The 27,947-nt window shown below is 54.3% G+C and overlaps 1 protein-coding gene across 3 annotated transcripts; it reads left to right on the top strand.

Moving 5' to 3' along the window:
* The first annotated feature begins 469 nt into the window (after nucleotides 1-469).
* Nucleotides 470-27,466, top strand: Celsr3 (cadherin EGF LAG seven-pass G-type receptor 3). Of its 3 annotated transcripts, none has more exons than XM_048423154.3 (36): nucleotides 470-4,202; nucleotides 6,327-6,977; nucleotides 7,330-7,555; nucleotides 7,786-7,901; nucleotides 8,276-8,364; nucleotides 8,477-8,634; nucleotides 9,216-9,379; nucleotides 9,651-9,776; nucleotides 9,871-10,040; nucleotides 10,443-10,628; nucleotides 11,750-11,866; nucleotides 12,213-12,384; nucleotides 12,537-12,678; nucleotides 12,772-12,892; nucleotides 13,219-13,402; nucleotides 13,711-13,812; nucleotides 14,034-14,048; nucleotides 15,137-15,231; nucleotides 15,415-15,624; nucleotides 15,895-16,090; nucleotides 16,294-16,449; nucleotides 16,797-16,968; nucleotides 17,497-17,664; nucleotides 17,890-18,016; nucleotides 18,110-18,316; nucleotides 18,541-18,715; nucleotides 18,932-19,044; nucleotides 19,459-19,538; nucleotides 20,016-20,139; nucleotides 20,645-20,761; nucleotides 20,856-21,004; nucleotides 21,407-21,516; nucleotides 21,840-21,998; nucleotides 22,680-22,883; nucleotides 23,723-24,614; nucleotides 25,836-27,466. In XM_048423154.3, exons 1-36 carry the CDS (start codon nucleotides 470-472, stop codon nucleotides 25,861-25,863), a joined length of 9,954 nt encoding a protein of 3,317 aa, XP_048279111.3. In that variant the 3' UTR covers nucleotides 25,864-27,466. The 3 variants fall into 3 exon arrangements, with proteins under 3 accessions (XP_048279111.3, XP_048279110.3, XP_048279113.2); XM_048423153.3 differs by having other exon boundaries at nucleotides 20,013-20,139; XM_048423156.3 differs by lacking the exons at nucleotides 21,407-21,516; nucleotides 21,840-21,998; nucleotides 22,680-22,883; nucleotides 23,723-24,614; nucleotides 25,836-27,466 and adding an exon at nucleotides 19,824-19,911 and having other exon boundaries at nucleotides 20,013-20,139; nucleotides 20,856-20,995.
* The last annotated feature ends 481 nt before the right edge of the window (nucleotides 27,467-27,947 follow it).

Here is a 27,947-nt window from a genome sequence, read left to right as displayed (position 1 = left end):
GAATGAACGGCACTTTAGCAGGAGAGGGAGGGCGGTAGCGGAGTCGCGGAGAAACTCCCCGCTCCTTTCAGCACCGTGGGCAGCACTTCTGTCCTCAATAAAGATGGCGGCGGCGCCTTCTATAGCCAGAACTGCCATGCGCAATGGGTTGTACCACCGGCTTTGGGGCATAGGGGCGGAGGTGGAGCAAACCATTAGAGCGGCCGGGAGCCATGTTGGAGCGTCGGGAGGCGACAGCAGCGTCGGGGATGCTGTGGTGGGGGCGGCAAAAGCCGGGGCTGTATGCCAAAGGGGCTCTGGCCGCGGAGTAGATGGTGCCCAGAGAGCAGTGGCGGCGCGGAGCGACAGGCCGAGGGGCGGACGGCCAGGGCGGCGGCAGGGGCCCAGGAGGGGGCCAGAGCGGCGGGGCGGGCCCAAGGCCCGGACCCGGGCGGGGGGCGGCGGAGGCCGTGCCGGGAGGCGGGGGGTGATGGCGAGGCGGCCTCTATGGTGGGGTCTCCGGGGACCGTCGACCCCGATACTACTGCTCCTTCTCCTCTCTTTGTTCCCTTTTAGCCGAGAGGAGCTGGGGGGCGGTGGGGACCAGGGCTGGGACCCAGGGGTAGCTACTGCTTCTGGGCCAAGAGCGCAGATCGGCAGTGGAGCCGTAGCTCTTTGTCCCGAGTCTCCCGGCGTCTGGGAGGATGGAGAGTCTGGCCTGGGAGTCAGGGAACCTGTCTTCATGAGGCTCCGAGTAGGTAGGCAAAGCGCCCGGAACGAACGAGGGACCCCTGAGCAACCAAACGCGGAGCTGGTGGTCCAGGCATTGGGTAGTCGGGAGCAAGAGGCTGGTCAGGGTCCAGGATATCTGTTATGTTGGCATCCAGAGATCTCCTCTTGTGGGCGGACAGGGCCTTTACGGAGAGGTAGCCTGCCGCTCGAGGCTCTGTCCCCAGGGAATCCAGATTTGGGGAACATCACTCCCCACCCTTCGGACCTTCTGGCTCAGCCTGACGGCTCCAGGTCAGTGTCCTTCCAGCGTAATGCTAGGAGAGCCTTCCGCAAGAGAGCGGAAGCCTCTCGCTGCTGTGGGAAACTGTGGGCTTCAGGGCGCAAGGGTCAGGGTGAGAGATCCGTGACTTCTCGAACGGAGAGGGGAGCCCTTCGGCGGAATTGCCTCCCCGGCTCTCTAAGATCTGACCTAGGGGAGAATTCAGTACCACGTGCTGTGAGGACAGTTCCTACGCCAGATTCAGCACCACGCGAGCTACGGACAGCTCCCGAGCCGGCTCCCGAGCGCATGCGCTCCCGCGGTCCCTTCCGCCGCCGTTTCCTCTTTCAGCGCCCTGGGCCGCGCCCTCCAGGGTTCCAAACTGGTTCTGAAGCCAAGCAAATACCCTCCAAGAACCAGGGTCGGCTCCGGCGTGCCGCAAACCGCCACCCGCAGTTTCCTCAATACAACTACCAGACACTGGTACCTGAAAATGAGGCAGCGGGCACAGCGGTGCTACGCGTCGTGGCGCAGGACCCGGACCCAGGTGAGGCCGGGCGCCTAGTCTACTCGCTGGCGGCGCTCATGAACAGCCGCTCGCTGGAGCTTTTCAGCATTGATCCTCAGAGTGGCCTCATCCGCACGGCGGCCGCTCTGGACCGTGAGAGTATGGAGCGCCACTACCTTCGAGTGACCGCACAGGACCACGGCTTACCGCGCCTCTCAGCCACCACCATGGTGGCGGTGACAGTAGCTGACCGCAATGATCACGCGCCAGTGTTTGAGCAAGCCCAGTATCGGGAAACACTTCGTGAGAATGTGGAAGAAGGATACCCCATCCTGCAGCTGCGTGCTACCGACGGCGATGCGCCACCAAATGCCAACCTGCGCTACCGCTTCGTCGGGTCGCCAGCTGCACGCAAGGAGGCAGTCGCCGCCTTCGAGATTGATCCACGGTCGGGCCTTATCAGCACCAGTGGCCGCGTGGACAGGGAACACATGGAAAGCTACGAGCTGGTGGTAGAAGCTAGTGACCAGGGCCAGGAGCCGGGGCCACGTTCAGCCACCGTTCGAGTGCACATAACTGTGCTGGATGAGAATGATAACGCGCCTCAGTTCAGCGAGAAGCGCTATGTGGCACAGGTGCGTGAAGACGTGCGCCCTCATACAGTGGTGCTACGTGTCACGGCCACGGACCAGGACAAGGACGCCAATGGTTTGGTGCACTATAACATCATCAGCGGCAACAGCCGTGGCCATTTTGCCATCGACAGTCTCACGGGTGAGATCCAGGTAGTGGCACCTCTGGACTTTGAGGCAGAGAGAGAGTACGCTTTGCGTATCCGGGCTCAAGATGCAGGGAGGCCACCTTTGTCCAACAACACAGGCCTGGCAAGCATCCAGGTGGTAGACATCAACGACCATACGCCTATCTTTGTCAGCACACCCTTTCAGGTCTCTGTTCTGGAAAATGCACCCCTGGGTCACTCAGTCATTCACATTCAGGCAGTGGATGCAGATCACGGGGAGAACTCCAGGTTGGAGTATTCTTTAACTGGTGTGGCACCAGACACACCCTTTGTGATAAACAGTGCCACTGGCTGGGTCTCTGTGAGTGGCCCTCTGGATCGTGAGTCTGTGGAACATTACTTCTTTGGCGTAGAGGCGCGAGACCATGGGTCACCCCCACTCTCTGCTTCAGCCAGTGTCACAGTAACTGTGTTGGATGTCAATGACAATCGGCCTGAGTTCACCATGAAAGAGTACCATCTTCGGCTCAATGAGGATGCAGCTGTGGGCACCAGTGTGGTCAGTGTGACCGCAGTGGACCGAGATGCCAACAGTGCCATCAGCTACCAAATCACAGGTGGCAACACTCGGAACCGCTTTGCCATCAGCACCCAAGGTGGTGTGGGCTTGGTGACGCTAGCTTTGCCACTGGATTACAAGCAGGAGCGCTACTTCAAACTGGTGCTTACTGCATCTGACCGTGCCCTTCATGATCACTGCTATGTGCATATCAACATCACAGATGCCAACACACATAGGCCTGTCTTTCAAAGCGCTCATTACTCCGTGAGCATGAATGAAGATCGACCAGTGGGTAGCACTGTGGTGGTCATCAGTGCTTCTGATGATGATGTGGGTGAAAATGCTCGCATCACTTATCTTTTGGAAGACAACCTGCCCCAGTTCCGAATTGATGCAGACTCAGGGGCCATTACACTACAAGCTCCACTGGACTACGAGGACCAAGTGACATACACACTGGCCATTACTGCTCGGGACAATGGCATCCCACAGAAAGCAGATACCACATATGTGGAGGTAATGGTCAACGATGTAAATGACAATGCTCCTCAGTTTGTGGCCTCCCACTATACAGGCTTGGTCTCGGAGGATGCTCCACCTTTCACTAGTGTTCTGCAGATCTCAGCCACTGACCGGGATGCTCATGCCAATGGCCGGGTCCAATATACTTTCCAGAATGGGGAAGATGGAGATGGAGATTTTACCATTGAGCCCACCTCTGGCATTGTCAGGACTGTGAGGCGGCTGGATCGGGAATCAGTCCCAGTGTATGAGCTGACTGCTTATGCGGTGGACCGTGGTGTGCCCCCACTTCGGACTCCAGTCAGTATCCAGGTGACTGTACAAGATGTGAATGACAATGCCCCTGTCTTCCCGGCGGAGGAGTTTGAAGTGAGGGTGAAGGAGAACAGCATTGTAGGCTCAGTGGTGGCTCAGATCACTGCGGTGGACCCCGATGAAGGCCCCAATGCCCACATCATGTACCAGATTGTGGAAGGGAACATCCCTGAGCTGTTCCAAATGGACATCTTCTCTGGAGAGCTGACAGCACTCATAGACCTGGATTATGAGGCTCGCCAGGAGTATGTGATTGTGGTGCAGGCCACATCTGCTCCTCTGGTCAGCCGGGCCACTGTCCATGTGCGCCTGGTTGACCAGAATGACAATAGTCCTGTGCTCAACAACTTCCAGATTCTCTTCAACAACTATGTATCCAACCGTTCTGACACTTTCCCCTCAGGCATCATTGGGCGCATCCCAGCTTATGACCCGGATGTCTCTGACCACCTCTTTTACTCCTTTGAGAGGGGCAATGAACTGCAGCTGCTGGTGGTCAACCAGACCAGTGGGGAGCTTCGACTCAGCCGGAAGTTAGACAACAACCGTCCACTAGTGGCCTCCATGCTGGTAACTGTAACAGGTGAGGGATGCGGGATAGGCATGTGACCTAAGGATCTTAACTTGTCGGGGTTCAAACCAGAATCCCTAAAGTGGTGGCTTTCTGTACCCAGTAAGATTCTCATAGACTTCAGTTCCACTTAGGTTCTTTTTGTAATGTGTATATATATATATATATATATATATATATATATATATATATAATGTATACAGTATTCTGTCTGTGTGTATACCTGCAGGCCAGAAGAGGGCACCAGACCTCATTACAGATGGTTGTGAGCCACCATGTGGTTGCTGGGAATTGAACTTTGGAAGAGCAGGCAATGCTCTTAGGTTCTTGGACAGTCTACAGAATCCTTAAAATTCTAGGGCATGAAAGAACCATAAGTAGCTGTTCGTATAAGAATTGCTCCTCTTTCCTTTTTTAAAATTATTTATTTATTTATTTATTTATTGTTTTTGGTTTTTTGTTTGTTTTTTTTTAAGACAGGGTTTCTTCGTAGCTTTGGAGCCTGTCCTGGAACTAGCTTTTGTAGACCAGGCTGGCCTCGAACTCACAGGGATCCACCAGCCTCTGCCTCCTGAGTGCTGGGATTAAAGGCATGCACCACCATCACCTGGCTTGCTCCTCTCTCTTTAAAGAAGGAAGGGCAGAGGTTCTTTGTGATGCTCTTGTGTTTCTAGGAAAATCCAGAAAGTTTATTCATTTCATGCCCAAATTTAGATAAGGGTTACTTTGGGTCTAGTCTCCCCTCACTTACTTCAGTGGTCAGGAAGAGCAGCTAACTTTGACAGCTTCAGGCAGGGATTGGGTCCATGCTACTATCCAAAGGCTGAGGACCTTTCCTTTTGGAAAATGTCCAGCGATCCAATAGCTTTCATTTCCCTGGACTTTCACAAACCCTTCCCTCATAGAAGGGCCCAGGTGGAAATACCCTTGAAGTATCACCGTCTAGAAGTGACAGAGGCTTGGAGAATCTTTTCTGTCTCAGCTCTGGCGCTGGGTCTCCTGGCACTGACAGAGGAGGCGAGGTCTTCATTTCCTTTCAGTTCTCTCTACAGCCAGTCTTTATGGACCACCCACACCCAACACGTGCTTGATCTGAGATGAACAAAGCAGATAAGTACCCGACTTTCCTCTCAGGATGGACACTGAAATCACAGAACCCAGGACTAGAGTGTTAGGTGGTTTGAGGAGGATACAGTGTGGGTATACATCAAGGTCCATGGAGCTTGCTGATCCAGGAGAACTGCACTGAGTGTTCGCTGGTCCAGGACCTCATCTAGTGCCTTGGGGGAGCAGTTGGTTGGCAAGAGATTGCCTTGTCCTGGAACTTATTCTTTCTTTTCTTCTGTTTTTGTTTTTATGAGACAGGGTTTCTCTGTGTAGCCCTGGCTGTCCTAGAACTCATTATGAAGACCAGGCTAGCCTTGAACCCAAGATCTGCCTGCCTCTGCCTCCCCTGTGCTGGAATTTTGTTTTGTTTTGTTTTGTTTTGTTTTGTGAGACAGGGTCTCACTATGTAGCACTGACTTGAACTCACTATGTAGATCAGGTTGGCCTCAAACTCACAGGTATCTGCCTGCCCCTGCCTGTCTCCCATGTGCTGGGATTAAAGTCCTGCACCACCACACACCTGGCCTTTGCCTCCCCCATTGTTTCTTGCAGGGAGTGTTCTGCTGTTTCTGCTTCAATGGGGGAAGATGGGAAACTGGAAATGGATGACCAATGGTCCTGGCTTTTTCTCTTTCTATCTTTAGTGGGAGTAGCCTATCGATCACAATGACTAGGAATATGAATTACTGAACACTTACAGAACTTCTTGTGTGTTAGTAGAATACTAACTCATTGGTAATTGTGGGGGCAGGGCTGGTGGAGCTCCCTGGTGCTAAGGGCCAGATCTGAGCTGGCTAAATTACTGACTCAAGCCTCTCCCCGTGTTGGGGAAGCTGGAGTAGGAAGCAGCAGCCAGTTGTTACCCTGATGCTGGGAGACACGGTGACTACTAATCCTAGACTTGTACCTTGTTAGGGGTCAGTCTATTGGCTCGTAGGTCTAGGTAATCACTGGCCCCAGACCTCTTGTGTCCCAAGGAGAGGCAGCTACTGACCCGAAACTGATCGCTGTCCTTGCCTCTACTTGCAGATGGCCTGCATAGTGTTACAGCACAGTGTGTGCTGCGTGTGGTCATCATCACGGAGGAGTTGCTGGCCAACAGCTTGACTGTGCGCCTGGAGAACATGTGGCAAGAGCGCTTCCTATCACCGCTGCTGGGCCATTTTCTTGAAGGCGTGGCTGCAGTGCTCGCAACCCCTACCGAGGACGTTTTCATCTTCAACATCCAGAACGACACGGACGTGGGGGGCACCGTGCTTAACGTGAGCTTCTCGGCGCTGGCTCCTCGAGGGGCTGGGGCAGGCGCTGCAGGGCCCTGGTTCAGCTCCGAGGAGCTGCAGGAGCAGCTCTATGTGCGCCGCGCCGCCTTGGCTGCCCGCTCGCTGCTCGACGTGCTGCCCTTTGACGACAACGTGTGCTTGCGCGAGCCCTGCGAGAACTACATGAAATGCGTGTCAGTGCTCCGCTTTGACTCCTCCGCGCCCTTCCTGGCCTCGGCCTCCACGCTCTTCCGACCCATCCAGCCCATCGCCGGTCTGCGCTGCCGCTGCCCGCCTGGCTTCACGGGAGATTTCTGCGAGACTGAGCTAGACCTCTGCTACTCGAACCCGTGTCGCAATGGCGGCGCGTGTGCGCGGCGCGAGGGAGGCTACACCTGTGTGTGCCGCCCGCGTTTCACCGGTAAGTCAGGTGCAGCGCCGGATGAAGCCCTGGCGACGTTTAGCGGCGGGACTACGGAGTGCGTGTGAGCACCGGGCGTCCTTCCTGAGGCAACGGTTAGGGGCGCGGCTGAGCCCAGCCGGCAGAAAGCCTAAAGCTCGGAGAGAAATAGAAACCCTAGGCTAGAGGCGCTGAAGGGGAGGGGTCAGGGGCGGAGCGACGAGGCTGTGGGCGGGTCCGCGATGGAGATAGACCATTTGAGGGCGTGCTCACAGGCAGCTCAACCAGTCAGAGGCCGAGGGGCTTGGCCTTGAGACTCCAGCCTCCGAGAGCGTGGGCGGGGCGTGGTCCTCTGACCCGTGCTGTCCTGCAGGCGAAGACTGCGAGCTGGACACCGAAGCTGGACGCTGCGTGCCAGGCGTCTGCCGCAACGGGGGCACCTGCACCAACGCGCCCAATGGCGGCTTTCGCTGCCAGTGCCCCGCGGGCGGCGCTTTCGAGGGCCCGCGCTGTGAGGTGGCCGCACGCTCCTTCCCTCCTAGTTCGTTCGTCATGTTCCGCGGCCTGCGGCAGCGCTTCCACCTCACGCTGTCCCTCTCGTAGGTGCCCGCCCCGTGTCACGGCACATCTCTCCTCTGTCCCTACCTATGTGACCCTGAGCCATATTGCTGACTGCCCAGTCCTGTGGTTCTTCCCGGACACCACCCTCTTCCCTGACCTCTGCTGGGATGCTCTGGCATCTCCCATGCTCTGTTTGCGGCTCAGCTTGAGCTGGTTTTCAAAGGGTGTGAGCTGTCTGCTCCTAATGGTCCCGGTCCATCTCCCCCAGGTTTGCAACAGTGCAGCCCAGCGGACTACTCTTCTACAACGGACGTCTAAATGAGAAGCATGACTTTCTGGCTCTAGAGCTTGTGGCTGGCCAAGTGCGGCTTACATATTCCACGGGTGGGTGCTCCTGTGGATTTTTGTGACAGTGAGTGGGGTGCATGTGTTCCAGGGATGGCTGGCAGAGTCAATGCGTGTGTCCCCTCAGGTGTCCTTAACTGAGCACCTGAGCACACTCTTCAGTGCCAAACAGATAACAGTGAGGACTGGGCTCTGTGGCCGCTCCCTCAGGGAAGGTCCCTCTCTCTGGGAAATCTGTGTTTCCATATGTGTTCAAGGACTCTGTAGTCCAGCCAGGGTGGTCACCAGGGGATATGGTGATCCAGTTATTCAACAGGACCCTTTGAGTACCTGTAAATTTATGTAAATGTGCTGAGATGGTGCCACTCAGGAACTCCAGACAACATGCCACGTGCATAATGGGTTCCCCACAGGTGAATCCAATACGGTGGTGAGCCCCACAGTTCCAGGAGGCCTGAGTGATGGGCAGTGGCATACCGTGCATCTGAGATACTACAATAAGGTGGGCACCACCTCTGCCACTGTATGGGTGGGCAGTGCGGGGGAGTCAGGATTCTGAGTTCATCTCAGGAGTTATCATAGGGGCATTGTTGATCGGTGTGCCTGGTCTTCAGCCCCGGACAGATGCCCTAGGGGGTGCTCAGGGCCCTTCGAAGGACAAGGTGGCTGTGTTGAGTGTGGATGACTGCAATGTGGCTGTGGCGCTGCAGTTTGGTGCTGAGATTGGCAACTACGCATGTGCAGCTGCTGGTGTGCAAACAAGCTCCAAGAAGTGAGGCCCCCACCCCCCGCTCCTCGTGTTCTCTGCCGACCAGAGCCCACCTTAGCCCTTCACATAGTTTGCCAGACTCCTTGTTCTTTTCCCAGACCAGCAGATCAAAGACACTGGAAGCCTACTCAGTCTAGCCCCCAATCCCAGATTCTACCCCTGGCTTCTGGCTTCCACACAGTCCTCAGAAAAAATCCCTAGGCATTCTGTCCTCAAAAATCTCTACATACCTTAAGTCTCTAATGACACACATTGTCCACTAATCTCATAAACAGCCCCTGAGACCATTGAGCCTGCTGACGTCACCCCTCAATCCCTCTTCTCCATCCCCCACCCCAGCCACCCAAATGCCTTCCTCTTCATCATTGTCTTCAAACCAAAGTAGCCCACCTTTCCCCGACCATCTGCCCATCATGGTCTTCTTTACGTCCTCACAATTGCATTCTTAACTCTTTGCTCATCCTGGTCTTACCTTCTCGGGCTAATCCCCCTTCCCTTAGTTCTATCCCCTATTTCTGGTAGCCCCCAGGAGCAACCCTACTCTGGCCCCAGACCCACCAATGACCCAGACTCCTGACCCCCAGGTCCCTGGACCTGACGGGCCCTCTGCTCTTGGGGGGTGTCCCCAACCTTCCCGAGAACTTCCCCGTGTCCCACAAGGACTTCATTGGCTGCATGCGAGACTTGCACATTGATGGCCGCCGAATGGACATGGCAGCCTTCGTTGCAAACAATGGCACTATGGCAGGTAGGCCCAAAGGCTACTTGTCCTTATTCATGTCCCTTTGTCCATCATGAGGAGGAGGTGGGGGGTTGCATGGGATGGCTCCACATTGAACCCCAATCCAATACTACATGGCAAGATCCGCACTGTATCTGGCCTGTAGGGCCTTACTCACACTATGTCCTTAGAACAGGAGGATGAAACTGTGCATTTTCAACCGCTGGGCTTAGCATCCTGGCCAGCACTCAAATCCTCACCCAGCCTTCTCATCTCTTCCTCGTCCTTTTCTCTCCAGGCTGTCAGGCCAAGTTGCACTTCTGTGCCTCAGGCCCCTGCAAGAACAGTGGCTTCTGCTCAGAGCGTTGGGGTGGCTTCAGCTGTGACTGTCCAGTGGGCTTTGGTGGCAAAGACTGTCGCCTTAGTGAGTGGGCATCATGGGGCAGGAGGACCCTGCAGGGTAAGTAAGGCCTGTTCTTGGGATAGGATCTGTAACCCTACTTCTCTTCTGTCCTCAGCAATGGCCCATCCCTACCGTTTCCATGGCAACAGCACACTGACTTGGGACTTTGGAAATGACATGACTGTGTCCGTGCCATGGTACCTGGGACTAGCATTTCGAACACGGGCAACAAAAGGGGTCTTGATGCAAGTACAACTTGGGCCACATAGTGTGCTCCTCTGCCAGGTATGTCTGTCCTTCCAGTCCTTCGCTCTTCCCCCTCTGCTAATTGCCAATGCTCCCCAATAACTGGGTTTGAACATATAACATAGTTCTCTGTCAGATGTCTTAACACCCTGGACTCTGCTCTGAAGAACCCTGCACGTGGATTCTTCCCTATCAGAACGTTCTCTGCATGCTCAGGGCACACACACAGCTCTTTCTTATAACTGTACCAACTCATGACCCCTGGCTCTGCCCTTTGCCCCAACCCATGTCAACACCACGATATCCCCGAACAGTGTCCTATGCATTGGGCATAGGTTTGTCTCTACTGTTCTAACACATATTCCTGACCACTACACCCCCTGACCTCACCTCCCGGCCTCATTCTAATCTAACCTTGGGGCTATGTGTTTCTACTCACAGCTGGATCAGGGGTTGCTGTCTGTGACACTAAATAGGGCTTCAGGCCATGCCGCCCACCTCCTGTTGGACCAGACAACTGTCAGTGACGGCCGGTGGCATGATCTTCGGCTGGAATTGCAGGAGGATCCAGGAGGCCGAAGGGGCCATCATATCTTTATGGTTTCACTGGACTTCAACCTCTTCCAGGTCTGACCTCTGAACCCAGGGTAGTCTGTTCTCAGCTTTCCAACCAGACTTAACATATGTGACCCCACCTCTTGTCCAGCTCCTTTCCACCCCTTCGCTACCAACTCCGATATTCTCCTAGCCCTTTGCTTTGATCCTACTCCACCAGCCACGTTGTTCTGTTAGGCAGCCGCTCTTGAGCCAGGTAGGCTCCCTAGATTTCTGGCTTGATCTTGTGGTACCCCTGTAAGTCAGGACTTTGACTTTGCCTGATTCCCGGAAACCCCTTCTGTTGTCTTCCCTAATCTCTACCTACCCCAAGCCAAGCTACTGGAATTTTAGGGATGGAGAGATAGCTCAGAGGATAAAGCACCTGCTTAGGCAACTGTAGGGACCTAAGTGCCAGGCCCCAGAATCTATGTACACACTGGGCAGGCATAGCAGCTGCCAGTAATCCCAACACTCAGGAGGCAGACGGGAGATCCCCTGAGTAAGCTGGCTCACTAGGCTAGCCAGAATTGATGAGCTCTGGGGTTAGCCGTCTCAGTTAATGAAGTGGGGAATGGTCAAGGAAGACATCTGGTGTCAACTCCAGGTTTCCATATGTATAATGTACACACATCATTCACCCATACACATATGAACATGTATATACACACAAGCACACTATATACTCATATATATGCTCAAAAAATAAGATCATGGAATTACAAGGTTGGTCCAGGAGGGAGGAGCCTGTCTGAGCTTAACTCTTTATTTATTTATTATTTATTTATTTATTTTTATGTTATGTGTATGAGTATTTGCCTCCATGTACGTATGTGCACCATATATATGTCTGGTGCCCAGGGAGGCCACAGGAGAGTATCAGAACCCTTGCTATGATAGGGTTCTGGGCATCAAACCCAGATGCTCTAACAGAGCAGCCAGCCCCGAGCCAGCTCTTAATTGGAGCTTTTGTGTTAGCTGTCACCCTTGCCACAGCGACTCATACTTAGGAACAACTTATTTTCAAACCGTTCTTCTGATACAGGGGACAAAGCATGGTCATACAGGACTAGAAGAAGCCATTCTGACTCTGGGACATGACAGGGGTTTACTAGGTGCCCCTTCCCTCCGTGCTGACTGTCCCCTCTTTCTAGGACACCATGGCTGTGGGGGGTGAGCTGCAGGGCCTGAAAGTAAAGCAGCTCCATGTGGGAGGCCTGCCCCCCAGCAGTAAGGAGGAGGGTCCACAGGGTCTGGTTGGCTGTGTCCAGGTGAGGATCAGCATGAGACTATGATAGGGGTCACTAGGGACCGAAAAGTAGCATTTAACCCCATGTTGGCCTGGGAGGGGGGCTGGATGACTCAGAGAGATCAGAGACAAATCAAACCTTCCTCTGGCAGAAGTCTAGCTTAGGTAATCAAGGATCATCTGGAAGACATGGCAGAAACAGCACAACAAGGAATCCTTGTCGGGGGCTGGATGGGGATATTTAGGGAGGCCTTGAGTTTTGTGGAAGGGACAGGGGGAGACTGCATGTCACGGATCGACAGACTGTGTGGCTGGTTCCATAGGACTGCCTTGACATGAGTCTCGCCATTTTCTCTCTCTGTCTATAGGGGGTCTGGATTGGCTTTACACCCTTTGGGTCCTCAGCCCTGCCACCTCCCAGCCACAGAGTAAATGTGGAACCTGGCTGTGTTGTGACCAACGCCTGTGCATCTGGGCCCTGTCCACCGCATGCTAACTGCAAAGACCTCTGGCAGACCTTTTCCTGCACCTGCTGGCCAGGTGGGTGTTGAGAGAGTTGGAGAAGGAACCAGGAGCCATGGAGAAGGCTCAGGAACTAGAGGACCTAGGGCAGACAGGAACTGAGAGGGTAGAACCCTGCCTCTTTCCATGTTCTTTGACCAGTGTTCTGATCTTCCTGACCCAACCTGCAGGTTACTATGGCCCAGGTTGTGTGGATGCCTGCCTCTTGAACCCTTGTCAAAACCAGGGATCATGCCGGCACCTTCAAGGAACCCCCCACGGCTATATCTGTGACTGTCCAAATGGCTATTTTGGTCAGCACTGTGAACACAGGTGAGATGCTTGGGACTAAAATGGTGAAAAGACCTTGTGGGAGCAATCAGGGTCACTGAAATATGGATGCACTTTATCTCATCTCATTCCCAGGATGGACCAGCAATGCCCTCGGGGCTGGTGGGGAAGCCCAACCTGTGGTCCCTGCAACTGTGATGTTCACAAGGGCTTTGACCCGAACTGCAACAAGACGAATGGGCAGTGCCACTGCAAGGTTTGCCTAGGCTCCGACCCCTGACCTTTAACTTTCCCTTGGATACTACCTATGATTCTTGTCCAATTTGCTGTCCTCTGCCATATGACTTGGGCCCTAACTTCCTAATCTGTATCCTACAATCTAGTTGCCACCTCTCACCTCTCATGCTTGACTTCTAAACCCTTCCTTGTCTCATCTGAGGCAAGTCTTTCTAGCCTATGAGCTCTTTTGAGATTTTTTTTTTAACTTTTGCCCTTGATTCCACTCATCCCCAAACCTTTCACCTAAGAGCCTTCCCTGAAGCCTAACCTCTGATCTCAGGCCCCTGACCCACCCCTAAACAGGAGTTCTACTACCGACCGAGGGGCAGTGACTCATGCCTCCCTTGTGACTGCTACCCTGTGGGCTCCACCTCACGCTCATGTGCACCTCACAGCGGGCAGTGCCCCTGCCGTCCAGGAGCCCTTGGCCGGCAGTGTAATAGCTGTGACAGCCCCTTTGCAGAGGTGACAGCTAGTGGCTGCCGAGGTAAGCAAGTTCTGTTCACCTCCATCTGTCGAGATCTGGCTCCAGCATGCTAAGGGACCGGTGGCACTCCTGGCTTCTGGAGGTGGTGGGCTCTGGGAAGCTACTCCTGAGACAAGTTACACCCGGGAGCCCTACATTTACTATGCATGCTTGGCTGACTTGTCATAGACTTTAACAGGTCAGCTCTTTAGAAGCCAGCAGGGGAGTGATAGACTTTGGGCCTGGGCATGGGAGTGTGGAACAGCGTAGGTATGGTGTTACTTGCCTTGGAACCTGACCACCAGGCTCAACACTCCCTTTCTCCCTAGTACTCTATGATGCCTGCCCCAAGTCCCTGAGATCTGGTGTGTGGTGGCCCCAGACTAAGTTTGGTGTTTTGGCCACAGTACCCTGTCCCCGGGGGGCCTTGGGTGAGTATGTGGTGGGCAGCATTGTTGCCGAGGGTGGGGCAGGTCTGTTTTCTGATTGTTACAGCCGCCTCTTCCACCAAGTTGGGTGGTTTTACCTTATCTCTGTAAAGAGATGGGAGTAGGGTGGAAATCCATGTGGGCCCCTTATACTTCTTAGGGGCTCTGGCTCCCTTCCTGTACTCTCATTAAGCCTCCATCTGTTTCTCTTGGCTTCTGGGCAGGATTACGGGGTACAGGTAAGGGGTACGTGTTTGCTCAGGTGCGCTGCCCCCCTCCCACTGCCAGAGCTTTTGCAGACCCCCCTCCTGCTGCTTAAGGTCTTTGCAGACCCCCTCCCTGCTGCCTGAGCTCTCTAAAACCTACTCCTGTCCTCCTGGAGACCCCTACCTGTGATCTGAGGACCCTAGGAACCTTCTCTGGTGCCTGAGGTCCTTAAGGATCCCACCCCATCACCTGGGGATCCTTCAGATTCTTTTCTATGCCCTAAGTCCTTGAATATGCTTCCCTACTTCCTGAGGTCCTTGTAGGGTTCCTCCTATGGGTCAGAGTCACCCACCAGCTTCTCCTTGCTGCCTGAGGGCCTCCCAGAACCCTCCCTGCTGCTTGAGGTCTCTGCAGTGGCTGAACAGAGATTGTGTGTGCATGCTCACATGTGTGTCCCTCTGTGCCTGTGCATGTGTCTGTGAGTCTGTCTTGAGGGATGGGGTTCTGAATTTAAGTTAGGATCTCTTGCTGGTGGACACAACTCATTCAGCTTCTATCCCAGCTGCATAGACAAGGGAAGGCAGTGGGAATAGAGTCTCCATTATGGTGGTTCAAACTTGTGTGAGAACCCTCCCCCACCTCACTCGGGTCATATGATACTCCTGGATGATCTTGTCTGTGTCAACATGCTTGTGAGTATACAAGAGAGCAGCGTTGTGTGTGTGTGTGTGTGTGTGTGTGTGCTTGTTCATACGTCTGTGTGTGTAGCCAGTGAGCATTGATGACTTGTGTATGAATTTTGGCCTGTATGAGTGAGTGGTGAGTGTGTATAAGAGAATGTGTGTATCGTGTGTGTGTGTGTATGTATCTACAGTACATCCTTAGACTTTTCATCATGTGGTTAGTGGTAAGAATGCTTCTCAGAATCCTTGGGAGAACTGAGCAACAAGCTATTGGAAGCCACCTGGGTTTAGGCTGCAGCATCTAGGCACCTAATCATAAATGTTCATCACTCCGGCCCATACCTCAAGGCTCCTTATGAGATAGAAGAGGGTGCTGTGACCACCTCCCAGCAAAAGTACCCAGGCTCCAGGCCTGACCAGAGATTGCCTGCCCCCAGGTGCTGCGGTGCGGCTGTGTGATGAAGACCAGGGTTGGCTGGAGCCTGACCTCTTCAACTGCACCTCGCCTGCCTTCCGGGAACTCAGTCTGCTGGTGAGACTCTGCCCAGCTAGTGCCCTGCACCCAAGACCTTCGGGTCTGTGGTGGACCCAATATAGACCTCAGCCCTTGATCTCTTGGGCATTTCCTAGTTCTGTCCAAGCCTTTCGCCCTGTAAGGCTTTTGAGAAATGCCTACAGGACCACAGAAAAACCACCGCCATCCTTGTCCTGGCAGCTGGATGGCCTAGAGCTGAACAAGACAGCACTGGATACCGTGGAGGCCAAGAAGCTGGCTCAGAGGCTGCGGGAGGTGACTGGCCAGACTGACTACTACTTTAGCCAAGACGTCCGAGTTACTGCCCGCTTGCTGGCCTACTTGCTGGCTTTTGAGAGCCATCAGCAGGGCTTTGGGCTGACAGCCACACAAGACGCCCACTTCAATGAGGTGGGCTGTGTTCTGTCTGTATTCCCTATTCTATGCCCTGATCTCCAGCTCCATAGTTCCTCCTCTCTAGCCTCCTAACCCTGCACCCCCAGTTTATATCCATCCTAAGCTCCAGGAAAGTGAAGGTCCTAAAATTTCCCTCTTCCCTGTCCACTTCAATCCTGCCCTCTTGCCTCTCAGGCCCCCGTAATACCCGGCTAAACCCCTCATGTCTAGCCTTTGTACACCCTTACCATCTGGGTGAGTCCAGCTCCATCTCCATCCTTCTAGAATCTGCTGTGGGCCGGTTCTGCACTGCTTGCTCCAGAGACAGGAGACTTGTGGGCAGCCCTGGGGCAGCGAGCCCCTGGGGGCTCCCCAGGAAGCGCAGGGCTAGTGCGGCATCTGGAGGAATATGCAGCCACACTTGCGAGGAATATGGAGCTGACATACCTGAACCCTGTTGGACTAGTCACACCCAATATCAGTGAGTGGTAGAGGGGACCGGAGAAGGGCAGGGGGAGCTCTGGGGCTGGTGCTACTGCCGTGCCTATTCCTCCTCCAACCCCTGCCCTCATACCAAGGAAAATACAGCTTGTGAAGCTCAGGTGTAGCATGGGCAGAGTGGGACTGTAACCCTGGGCGGAAAGGAGGTCCTGTACAGATGTTATCCATCTTTTTCTTGGGCAGTGCTCAGCATTGACCGCATGGAGCATCCTAGTTCAGCTCAGGGAGCCCGTCGTTACCCCCGCTACCACAGCAACCTTTTCCGGGGCCAGGATGCCTGGGATCCCCACACACATGTGCTATTGCCTTCCCAGTCCCCACAGCCATCCCCATCTGAAGGTAGGAACCCTTTCTGTGACTTCTGAACCAGGTCACCTTATTGCCTCCCGAAGCCTGATAGCATGTCACCTCCTCACCAATTCTTTCCTTGTCAGACCTCCCCTAGCCCGTGGCTGCTGTGTGAGACCTTCCCAGGGTCACCGCCATGTCCATATACACTTCGCCATATTCACCTTACCGCCTCACTATCTTCCCATGTTCCTTCATGGCCCCTGCACCCTCTACTCCTCAGTTTCTGGATGTGTGTAGAAGGGATCTCTGTGCTTGGATGCTGGGCTGGGTTCAGGGTTAGGTCTGTGGGTGTTCATGGTAAGAAGTCACGGTGGCTCCTTCCTTTCCTTTGGCAGCTCTGCCCACAAGCAGCAACACAGAAAACACCACAGCCTCAAGTGTGGTCTCCCCAACAGCTCCCCCGGAGCCTGAGCCTGAGCCTGGGATCTCCATTGTCATTCTCCTTGTGTACCGCACCTTGGGGGGGCTTCTTCCTGCCCAGTTCCAGGCTGAGCGTCGGGGCGCCAGGTACCAGGCATAGAGCTGCTCCTTGTCCCCTCAACCCTGAGCTTTTTGTGAGCTTCTACCCCTCCCAGCATTCCTTTCCTCAATGGGCAGATGAGCAGGTCTGCAGGTAAACAGAGATGGCCCTGTGCACAGCTCCAGGGAGCCTGCTGAACTGAGTTCCATGTGAATTTTCTTCGGTTATAAAGAGCAGCAGAGGTGCAGGGGTGACAGATAGAGACATATATGGGGATATAAGGGTACATGATCTGGGGATAGATAGGCCGACTGGCTGATAGAGAAAGGCATAGCCAAATTGGTTGGGGAAGGTCAGATAGAGATGGGAGGGTGGAAGAAGGAAGGGTTTGAGGCTGACAGTCACAGGCCAGTCCAGAGCTGTTCAGGCCTTAACTCAGTCTAGGCAGTGAGTCTGAAGCCCCTGGCAGCCCAGCAGAGGCTGGGTCCTGGTCAGTCATGGCAATTGGTTTGGTGGAGAGGTGGGCAATCAGTCTTTGTTCAACAGTGTCCAAGACCAGATGGGTGTCTCCTCAGGCTCCCCCAGAACCCTGTTATGAACTCCCCGGTGGTCAGCGTGGCTGTTTTCCATGGACGCAACTTCCTAAGGGGTGTTCTGGTGTCTCCAATCAACCTTGAGTTCCGCCTACTACAGACAGCGAATCGGAGCAAGGCGATCTGTGTGCAGTGGGACCCACCTGGCCCGTGAGGACCCCACTCTGGAAACCTTTTGTCCCTGTTAACCTCTGGGAGGTGCCCCAGCCTGTCCCCAAGGCCCCATTCTATGCCTCTGTGCCATTAGGCCCATGAGGAATGCTGTTCTCCAACTCCAGGCACCCTCTCCCTCCCCCACCATCTCACAAATCTCTGCCTGCAATGAAACACATCTGGATGGAAAGGTAGATCTAACTAACTCTCCTCTGGATACAGGACAGACCAGCATGGGATGTGGACAGCAAGGGACTGCGAGCTGGTACACAGGAACGGATCCCATGCACGGTGTCGCTGTAGCCGGACAGGCACTTTTGGAGTCCTTATGGATGCCTCTCCCCGTGAGGTAGAGTTGCGTTCATTGACCCAAAGAAGCGGGAAGTCAAAAGGGCAGGAAGCTGTCTACCCAGCATTCCAGTGACCATCCTTAACTCCACAGCGGCTAGAGGGAGACCTAGAGCTGCTGGCGGTGTTCACGCATGTGGTCGTGGCCGTGTCTGTGACTGCACTAGTCCTGACCGCGGCTGTCCTGCTGAGCCTGCGCAGCCTCAAGTCCAATGTGCGTGGGATCCACGCCAACGTTGCAGCTACCCTGGGAGTAGCAGAGCTTCTCTTCCTGCTGGGAATCCACAGGACCCACAACCAGGTGCAGGGCCAGGGCCTGGGGAATGTGTCCAGTGTCTCCACCTTTCCCAAAGCTTAGGAACTAAGATCAGGCATGCCCAAGTTGAGGTCCTGGTTTGGGGCGGGACACTGGCAGGAATTAAATGCTCTTGTTAGGATCATAAGTGGAAAACAGATGCGTGGGGTGGGTCAGAGATGCGGAGGGCAGGAGAGGTCCTGACTGTGGTCTCTTGGTCCCGCTCTCAGCTGCTGTGCACCGCGGTTGCCATCCTCCTGCACTACTTCTTCCTCAGCACCTTCGCGTGGCTCCTGGTGCAGGGCCTACACCTTTATCGGATGCAGGTTGAGCCTCGGAATGTGGATCGTGGTGCCATGCGCTTCTACCATGCTCTGGGATGGGGCGTCCCTGCTGTGTTGTTAGGTGAGGTCTTACCCATCAGCCTGTGATCTCCAACCTCCGCCTATCACTTGGTCTGACCCCATGCTATTTCCCCCAATCCTATCGTGATCCCTCAACCTTTAGCCCCCATGCCGTGTACCAGGGAGGATCCTATTTGCATTTATCCCGTTTCCTTCACATACTAGGAGTCAGAATTTAGAATATACCTCCTTGGTTCTAACTCTTCTCTTTCCAAAGGCCTCGCTGTTGGACTAGACCCAGAGGGCTATGGGAACCCTGACTTCTGCTGGATCTCCATCCATGAACCTCTTATCTGGAGTTTCGCTGGCCCTATCGTTCTTGTCATTGTGGTGAGTGTCCGGCTATTGGTGCCACTGTGTGCTTCATTTTCAGGAAAGAGGGAGGAGACTTGGAGCAAGTGATGGAGTGGCAGGTGGCAGGGTGCAGCATCCTGGACTGCTTCCGTCTTGTGTCTGGTCACAGTGAACTCCCACTCAGCTGGCATGGAAGTGGGGGGTCAGTTGGGTCCAAAGACTTGGCTATTTCTCGTGCTGTCTCCATTTCTCTCTGTGTCACTGTCACAACCCCACTCAGCTTCCCTTTTCATCTCTGACTCTTTTGAGCTCTTCTGTCTCGTTCTGAGTCATACTCTCCCCTCCCCTCTCATTTTCTCGCTCTCCATGCTCAGGCTTGCGGTCTTGGTCTCTTTCTGTTTCTTACTGTCTCTGTCTCTCTCTCCCCGCTCCACCTGACTGTGGGTGTAGATGAATGGGACCATGTTTCTCCTCGCTGCCCGCACATCCTGCTCCACAGGGCAGAGGGAGGCCAAGAAGACCTCTGTGCTGTGAGTTGGCTAGTTGAGGGAAGTAGGGGTCCTCAAGATGGCAGACTCCTCCTGGGTGGGCTCTGGTGGAGGTTGGGCTCCAAATTCTGCATGAAGGGAAGTCCTTCCTGCCTTGGCCTGTGCTCCCTCTCTGGCCTCACACGGACTTTCGCTCTGTTGTCCCCCAGTCCCTTGGGTCTCCCAGGATTCCTCCACGACCTGAATGTTTCACTTTACCCCCTGTTATGTGTCTGCCTATCTCCTGTTGTCTCTCGTGGCTCCCTGACTCCATTGTCTTTCCCACAGTCTCTCAGGGTTCCCTGAATGCTCTCCCGGTTCTTTGCGTGACCTGCCCATCTTCTTTAGTATCCTCCCGAGACTTCCATGTTCTTGTGTGAGGTGTCTTCTTCATGTACCCTGTCTGTCCTCCTGTGTCCCTACATAAGCCCTGCTTGACCCTGGCGTGTCCTCCTGTGTCCTCCCATGTCCTTACAGCAGGACCCTGCGCAGCTCCTTTCTGCTCCTCCTGCTGGTCAGCGCCTCCTGGCTCTTTGGCCTCCTGGCAGTAAACCACAGCGTACTGGCCTTTCACTACCTCCATGCTGGACTCTGTGGCCTTCAGGTACCTTTGGTGCCCCTCTCCTATCCTAGACCCTGATAGGGTTTCAACAGCCTAGCCCTAGGTATGGCATTGCCACCAGGGCCGGAGCTCATTCTGGCTGAATGACTATGCTAATCCTAAGCCAGACACTGACCCTGGCTACTGACCCCAGGCCTGTAAATGATACCCAAGTAGTCACTGAGATCAGGCTGAGAGCTGATCCTCGGCTGCCCTTCGCCAACACTGCAGCTTCTGACCCCTTGCTAACCACACTAGCATTGACTTCAGCCCCTCCGGCCATTTGGCTTTCTCATTATGAGTCCTGAGACTTTCTCTCACTTTCTCTCAGATTCTCACCCTTGGACCACTGAGTCAACACTAACCTGTACCCTCACATACTGATACTCCCATCTTCGCTGACCCACAGTGACTTTTATTGGTCCCTGATTGATGCCCTGTCAGCTGTATTCTAAGCTTCTGTCTTCTGATCTCTCAGTGACCTTCACTGACCTTCACTGACCCACAGGGCCTGGCTGTCCTGCTGCTCTTCTGTGTCCTGAATGCCGATGCTCGGGCTGCTTGGACCCCGGCTTGTCTAGGCAAGAAAGCAGCTCCTGAGGAGACAAGACCAGCACCCGGGACGGTGAGAGACTGCTAGGGCTGGAGGTGGGGATGGGAACCCTAGGATGCCTGGATCTGAGGCTTCTTCAGAACTAGCTCATACCCCTGTCCTTCAGGGGTCTGGAGTCTACAATAACACCGCCCTCTTTGAGGAGAGTGGCCTTATCCGCATCACTCTTGGTGCCTCCACTGTCTCTTCCGTGAGCAGTGCCCGCTCCGGCAGGGCCCAGGACCAGGACAGCCAACGGGGCCGCAGCTACCTCAGGTGAGTGATCATATATGACTTAGTCTAGTTCCATGTCACCAAGGGTTGACCTTATCAGATCCTAGGGAGGGTGACCACCTGGAACTCTGCAGCAGCCCTACCTGTTGTCTTCTGATAAATAGTTCTAGAGGTACCCTCGGCCATTCCAAATGCCACAGGCCATGCACTCAAAACCAACCTCGACCATTCCACATGCAGCAGGCCATGCACTCAAAGCCACCCTCGACCATTCCACATGCAGCAGGCCATGCACTCAAAGGCTCCCTCGGCCATTCCACATGCTGCAGGCCATGCACTCAAAGCCACCCTCGGCCATTCCACATGCAGCATGCACTCAAAAGCTCCCCAGCTTCCAAAACACCTTGTCACAGTCTTCTCTGATGGAGGATTCTGCATTTCCAGGGACAATGTTCTGGTTCGACATGGCTCAACCGCTGACCACATTGAGCACAGCCTCCAGGCTCACGCTGGCCCCACTGACCTGGATGTGGCTATGTTCCATCGAGATGCTGGTGGAGTTGGAGCCCTGGGTCAGGGAGGAGGGGCGTAGAGGGTGTCTTTATGATCTGTCTTCTCCTACCCCAAACTGGGGGCAGTGGCTAACTGGATGGGGCAAGGTCCTCTCAGGTCACTGCCGCAGAAGGCACCTACCCATCCTTGCTTGTTTAGTTCACCCTTGATTAATTCAAGCCCTTATGTCCCCCCAAAGCTCCATCCAGCCCCCACCTTAATCTTCTTGCTGCCTTGCTTGCCCACCTCCAGACCCTCAGCTAGGGACCTTTCCTTATCCCTCAAGTCCCCTGCTGCTTCACTTTCCTCCTGACCTTCGCCCCAGGTGCAGACTCTGACTCTGACAGTGACCTGTCCTTGGAGGAGGAGAGGAGTCTATCCATCCCTTCTTCAGAAAGTGAGGACAATGGCCGGACGCGAGGGCGTTTCCAACGTCCACTCCGCAGGGCAGCCCAGAGTGAGAGGCTCCTTGCCCACCCCAAAGGTGACAGATACTTGCTGATTCTGTGGGTGATCAAGGGACTCCCATGATTCACTGAGATGTGATGTAGAGACCTTACCATCTCCTATGATTCCCGAGCCTGACCCGCAGGGACCCTATATACTGTTCCCATCCAGATTTCTAGGAGTGCTTGGGGACCCAGGAGCAACCTGGGCGACAGTATTGAGGCCAGAGATGTTACAGAGTAACTTGTCCCTCAGCTGCCTAGCATCCCTGTGGTTGGGGGTTTATCTTGATCCTCCTGACCTCAGCCATCAAACTTCCATCTCATCTACACCCTTCTAGCTGAGGATGAAGGTTCCGCAGTAAACCTTCCTTTAGGGGCTCCACTGATCTGAGAAGGGACACCCTCCTGTTCCTATTCCTTTTAAAAATTTCTTTTATTTTGTATGTGTGTGAGTACGTGTGATGCCAACAGTCCTTGGGTGGAGGTCACAGGCCGACTTGTGGTAGTCAGTTCTCTCTTCCATATGGTCCTGGGAGTCAAACATAGGCTAACAAGCTTGCTGAGCCATCTCTCCATCTCTCCCTTTCCTATTTCTCAATGAGGACAGCCAGGGCTTAAAGAGTCGTTAGGTCCAGGGTTCACGGAGTCTGGTTCATGGGTCTTAGAAAACACTGGAGTCAAGCCTGAGGCTCCTGTAACCTTCTCTGGCTTCACAGATATGGACGGCAATGACCTCCTGTCCTACTGGCCAGCCCTGGGAGAGTGTGAGGCAGCAGCACCCTGCGCTCTACAGGCCTGGGGCTCTGAGAGGCGCCTTGGACTAGACACCAACAAAGATGCAGCCAATAACAACCAGCCAGATCTGGCTTTGACCAGTGGAGATGAAACCTCCCTTGGCCGGGCCCAGCGGCAGAGGAAAGGTAGGCCTTTTCCTAACCCTTTGGCCTCGCTATAGGAGTCCTGAAGACTCGATGGGACTTGAGCTTCCTGGTCCCAAGTACGGAGGTCATCTTGCTCTACTCTGACAGACTCCTGCTCCTCAACCTGCTTCATGGTCCCCAGAGACTGCCTGCCCCCTCTATATCCTGGCTTGTACTCCTGCATCCTCAGAAGCCATCTTCCCTCTGCTTCTCCATTCCCATTCACTTTGCAAAACCATAGAAGCTGTGAGCCTTGGAGTCCAGAGCTCCTGCTCTGGTCCAGGTCCTTGTCTCTTACACTGGCTGTAGCGTCCCCGAGGTTGCCTGCTCTGGTTCAGGTCCTTGTCTCTTACACTGGCTGTAGCGTCCCCGAGGTTGCCTGCTCTGGTTCAGGTCCTTGTCTCTTACACTGGCTGTAGCGTCCCCGAGGTTGCCTGCTCTGGTTCAGGTCCTTGTCTCTTACACTGGCTGTAGCGTCCCTGAGGTTGTCCTTGCACCAGCCCAAGAGGGTTTTGCCCTTGGTCTTACATCACAGAAACACTGGAGACTGCTTCTGCTCCAGCCCAGGGGATTCCTACCCTTTTGACCCAGGCCCGTATTTCCAGGACTTAGGGTTATCCCGCTTCTTACTTCTTGGAAGTCTGCCCTGACCCTGCACGGTGACTGCCCTAGCTTGACCCACAAGATTCCTTTCTCCTACTCTGACCCTTGTTCCGCTGTCTGTGTAGGACCTCTGGAGTTTCCTCTTACTTGTGCTACAAGATCCCAGGAACTGGCACTTCCTTGGCTGGATCCCTGCCTGCTCTTTGATACATAATCTGTCCCCAATTCTTCCACAGGCATCCTAAAGAATAGGTTGCAGTACCCATTGGTGCCCAAGACTCGAGGTACTCCTGAGCTGTCCTGGTGCCGTGCAGCTACCTTGGGCCACCGTGCTGTGCCAGCTGCCTCCTATGGTCGCATCTATGCAGGCGGGGGCACAGGTAGCCTTTCACAGCCAGCCAGCCGCTACTCTTCCCGAGAGCAGCTGGACTTGCTGCTAAGGCGACAGCTGAGCCGGGAGAGACTAGAGGAAGTTCCAGTTACTGCCCCTGTTTTGCATCCCCTGAGCCGGCCAGGCTCCCAGGAACACCTGGATGCTGCACCAAGCCGCCTAGAGCCCAGAGATCGGGTCAGCACCCTACCACGGAGGCAGCCACCCCGGGACTACCCTGGAACTATGGCTGGACGCTTTGGGTCACGGGATCCACTGGACTTAGGGGCACCCCGAGAATGGTTGAACACACTGCCCCCACCCCGCCGCAACCGGGACCTTGACCCACAGCACCCACCTCTGCCCCTGACTCCACAGCGGCAACTCTCAAGGGACCCCCTCTTGCCATCTCGGCCCCTGGACTCTCTGTCTAGGATCTCGAACTCTCGGGAGCAGCTGGACCAGGTGCCTAGTCGGCATCCCTCACGAGAGGCCCTTGGACCAGCCCCACAGCTTCTCAGAGCCAGGGAGGACCCCGCCAGTGGCCCTAGCCATGGCCCCTCCACGGAGCAACTCGACATCCTCTCCTCTATCCTTGCTTCCTTCAACTCCTCAGCCCTGTCTTCAGTGCAGTCCTCAAGCACGCCCTCGGGCCCACACACCACTGCCACGCCTTCTGCCACAGCCTCTGCACTTGGGCCTTCCACACCTCGCTCAGCCACATCCCACAGCATCTCGGAGTTGTCACCAGATTCAGAGTAAGCAGGGCCCAGACACCTGTTCACACTCTTGTCAGCTTAGAGCAGCTGCCCCACGTACCCACCCCCGAGTTCCACCGTAGAATGAATTGGGAGTTAGCCCATAGATACGGGCCACTCCAGGCTCAGCACAGCCAGGAGGCCACATTAGGAACAATTCTAGCAGAAGATGGGAAAAGGGCTAGCTGGAACTTGCTTACACATTCCAGAAAAGTGCCGCCAAAGACTGAAACTAGTGGAGGGGGCAGGCAGGAGTCAGGGCATCAAAGTATGAAATAACCTGGCATTTGCATGAGGCAATGAGGGGACTCTTTGTTCAGATGGCTGTGCCTAAGAGGACATATGGAATGTGGCATATTGTGCCAGATTGAGAATAAGTCATTTGTTCATTATTGTATTCCATTGGCATGAGACTGCTCCCACCTGTGGGTGCTGTGGGATTAGGCACAGTACAACTGAAGTGCCCACAAGGCATCTGTGGGGTTGAGGATGCCAGAGACACCCAGAAGTGGCTGGACACACAGGAATCCATGAAGGAATGGGGGAGGAGGAAAGAGCATTGCCAGACCCAGCGCCCCACAGGGGAGTTACCAGGTCTAAGAAGACAATGGGGAGTTGTCAGTCAAGGAGAAACTGCCAGGTCAAGCTCTGGATGATTGGGAGGGAAGTAGGCCTCTGCATAGGGCAGGGGACCAAGAGAACTGAGCAGGGCCCAACGCTGAGAGGACAGAGGAGGTAGGAAGCAGGGGCTTAGGGGACCGGAGCTCTAGAGGGACGCTGAAAGGGAAGGGTGAGGAAAAGACAACCCACCCGGGTCCCTGCAGTCTGGCCTTGGCGGCTGCACAAGTACCAAAGGACTGAGCAGGGACTCAGGCTTCAGAGACACTTGAGCTTCGGTTCCATCTCTCATCTCCTTAATGAGATGAGGCACAGTTCAAGCTACACAGTAGCTCTTCATCTGTAGACTCAGTTTAGAGAAACAAACTCCTTGGGATGCGGAGATTTGTGGTATTGTCTGAATTATGGATGCTTCATGTAGTCTCTGCGTAGGTGGTTTCCTAAGCACCGAGACCTAGGCAGCCACTTGCTAATGGGTCTAGGCTGTGGAGGTCCAGATGGGTATTTGGAGGGTGCAGAACCATGCATGGAGTGGGCATGAGAGGGCTGAGGGCTGAGAGGGAAGTCGTCTTAGCCATGGCTTTCCATTTCCACATTCAACAGAATTCCCAGAAGCGAAGGTCACTCCTGAGGGGCTGGCAGCAGATGAGGAGCCACCACGGGCAGCAGAGGATTTGGGCCGATGGAAGAGACTTCGTGACTGATCCCAAGGCAGCCCTCTTCAGGCCCTCCTCAGTTCAGGGCAGTGTGACAGTCCCATGCATCTGTGAGCATGAGTGTGACAGGTGCGGGTGGGGGCTGGAGGGAGGACTTTTATACATTTTGTACCTTTGTAACCAGAGAGATATGCTTATGTTATTTTTCAGCTCTTCTGTGTCCCAGGGGTCCGAGACTGGGCTGGAAGGGGATGGGGGAGAGATGCAGTTGGCCTCATCTGGGTCCTTTTCTTTCATCTTACGGGTGGGGTGGACAAGTGGGACACTTCCCCTGCCTCTTCCCCACGTTGATCTGAACAGTGTTGGGGCCCAGAGTGCAAATTTGATCTTAGCATTTTCTCCAGTGCCCCACAGGCCAAACTCCAGTGTGTGGGGGTTGGTCTTGCAGACAGGGGTCCTCCCACTCCCTCCCGAGGGCTTACTCGTGCCCTTACTCCGCTATGTGGATGTGTATTTCTTGGAGTCCCTGCCATTTACTGCCTTAAGACCCAGGACTGATGCTGTGGGCGCTGGGAGAGCAGCAGACGTCATGTTTACAGATCAAGGCTTCCCTTCCTCCCTTGGGGAGGGACTCGGGCCTCTAATCAGACATTCCTACCAGGGTGTGAGTAGAGGGGACTCTCCTTTGTCTCTGCCTCTTCCCCGCTTAAGTAACTCCAGTCTGTGGTGCCATTGTTCACTACACTGCCCCCTGGAGGGATGAGTGGGAGGGTGAACAAAGGAGCAGAAACAAGGGAATCCAAGACCCAGAATGTAGGTGCCACCGCCTCCCACTGTTTGCAGGATCCTCCCTGGCACCAGGCTGTAGCAGTGACTGCCCCACCTTCTGTTATTCCCTCATGGAGGGAAAAATGACTGTTAGGATCCTGTTCACAAAACTCTTCTGTTATTCGTTTGATGTCCACAACTGGGGACTTTAAATTTTTGTTACTTTGTTTACAGGTCAAGATTATTTTTTTAAAGTTTTGGTTTTTATTTACTGTCTACAATGTAAAACAGTGAAGTTTCACACTTTGTTTACAGTTGAGAATGTTTTCCCGTTTGTTTACAAGTGAAAGGTAGGAGAAGTGGGAGAAGGGCTTAGAAGACCCACCTGTGATATCTCTGGACCTGGTCATCTCGAGGGGGGCTTCTAACCCTGACCTTTTCCAGGTCAAACGTCAGTTGAGTCTTCTGTTTAGCACACCCTGAAGGAGGCTCAGGGCTGGGGATCTGTGCAAAGGCCACTCACCTCTACCCAGTGTATACACTTGGGGCACAGTTTCTGAGATTCAAAACCCCACTTCGCTGTCTGTGCCAAATCCCACCAGCGGTTGCTAACTCTCCTTACCCAGACTGACCTGACCTCTGCCCTGAAGGGCTAAGTGGCCTGTCAGTGGGAGAGTGTCCTTGCTACGTCCTAGGTTCTGTAGATGCCCGTCTCTGGGGTTCCCCTCCAGCACAGTGGCCCTCTTTCCTGTCTGTGTAAATTGTTCCGTGAAGCCGCGCTCTGTTTTGGGAATAAACTTCTATAGAAAACACTGGTTCCTCTTTCTGTTGCAGACGTAGGGATGGTTGCTAGAGTGATTCACCCAGAGTGACCTTGGAAGGAATTTGAGCCCTCCTCCCTCCAAAATATCCAGTTATTTTTAGTTCATTTCATGGCAGGTTTGGACCAGATTCCTATTGCTTTCTGAAGTATGGCCTTTCACCTTGAGTTTGGACCTGAAGTTAGAGCATAGGAGCTGGGCAAGAGAAGCCTCTTCTGGGGCTAGGCAGCAATGGGAGGGCTTCCTGATTCCCAGAGCCTGATCTGTGGCCCTGCCCATTTGTCTAACCAAACCTAGGAGTTGCCTTCCCAGTGTGTACCTTACTCACCCACACTCTGACCCTTCCTGGTCTCTCTGACTTAGATCTGGCCAGAAGCTTGGAAACTCAAAGGAGCTTCCTTTCCCTTCAAAGATCAGTCTGGGGGTGGGTTTCCCTCCCAGACCCAATTCCAGTCTAGGCAGCCAGAATC

This window comes from Myodes glareolus, chromosome 4, assembly GCF_982192425.1.
Source record: "Myodes glareolus chromosome 4, mMyoGla1.1, whole genome shotgun sequence".
Taxonomy (NCBI): Eukaryota; Metazoa; Chordata; class Mammalia; order Rodentia; family Cricetidae; genus Myodes; species Myodes glareolus.
The sequence above is the reverse complement of the archived record's forward strand: the minus strand, read 5'-3'. Positions and strand labels throughout refer to the sequence as shown.

What these genes read in the sequence shown, in the direction of transcription:
- Celsr3 (XM_048423153.3), top strand. Translation starts at nt 470, where the DNA reads ATGGCGAGGCGGCCTCTATGGTGGGGTCTCCGGGGACCGTCGACCCCG. An exon ending in GTCTGGTTGGCTGTGTCCAG is followed by an intron (nt 11,867 to 12,212) that starts GTGAGGATCAGC and finishes CTCTGTCTATAG; the next exon opens with GGGGTCTGGATTGGCTTTAC. An exon ending in GGCCCAGCGGCAGAGGAAAG is followed by an intron (nt 22,884 to 23,722) that starts GTAGGCCTTTTC and finishes ATTCTTCCACAG; the next exon opens with GCATCCTAAAGAATAGGTTG.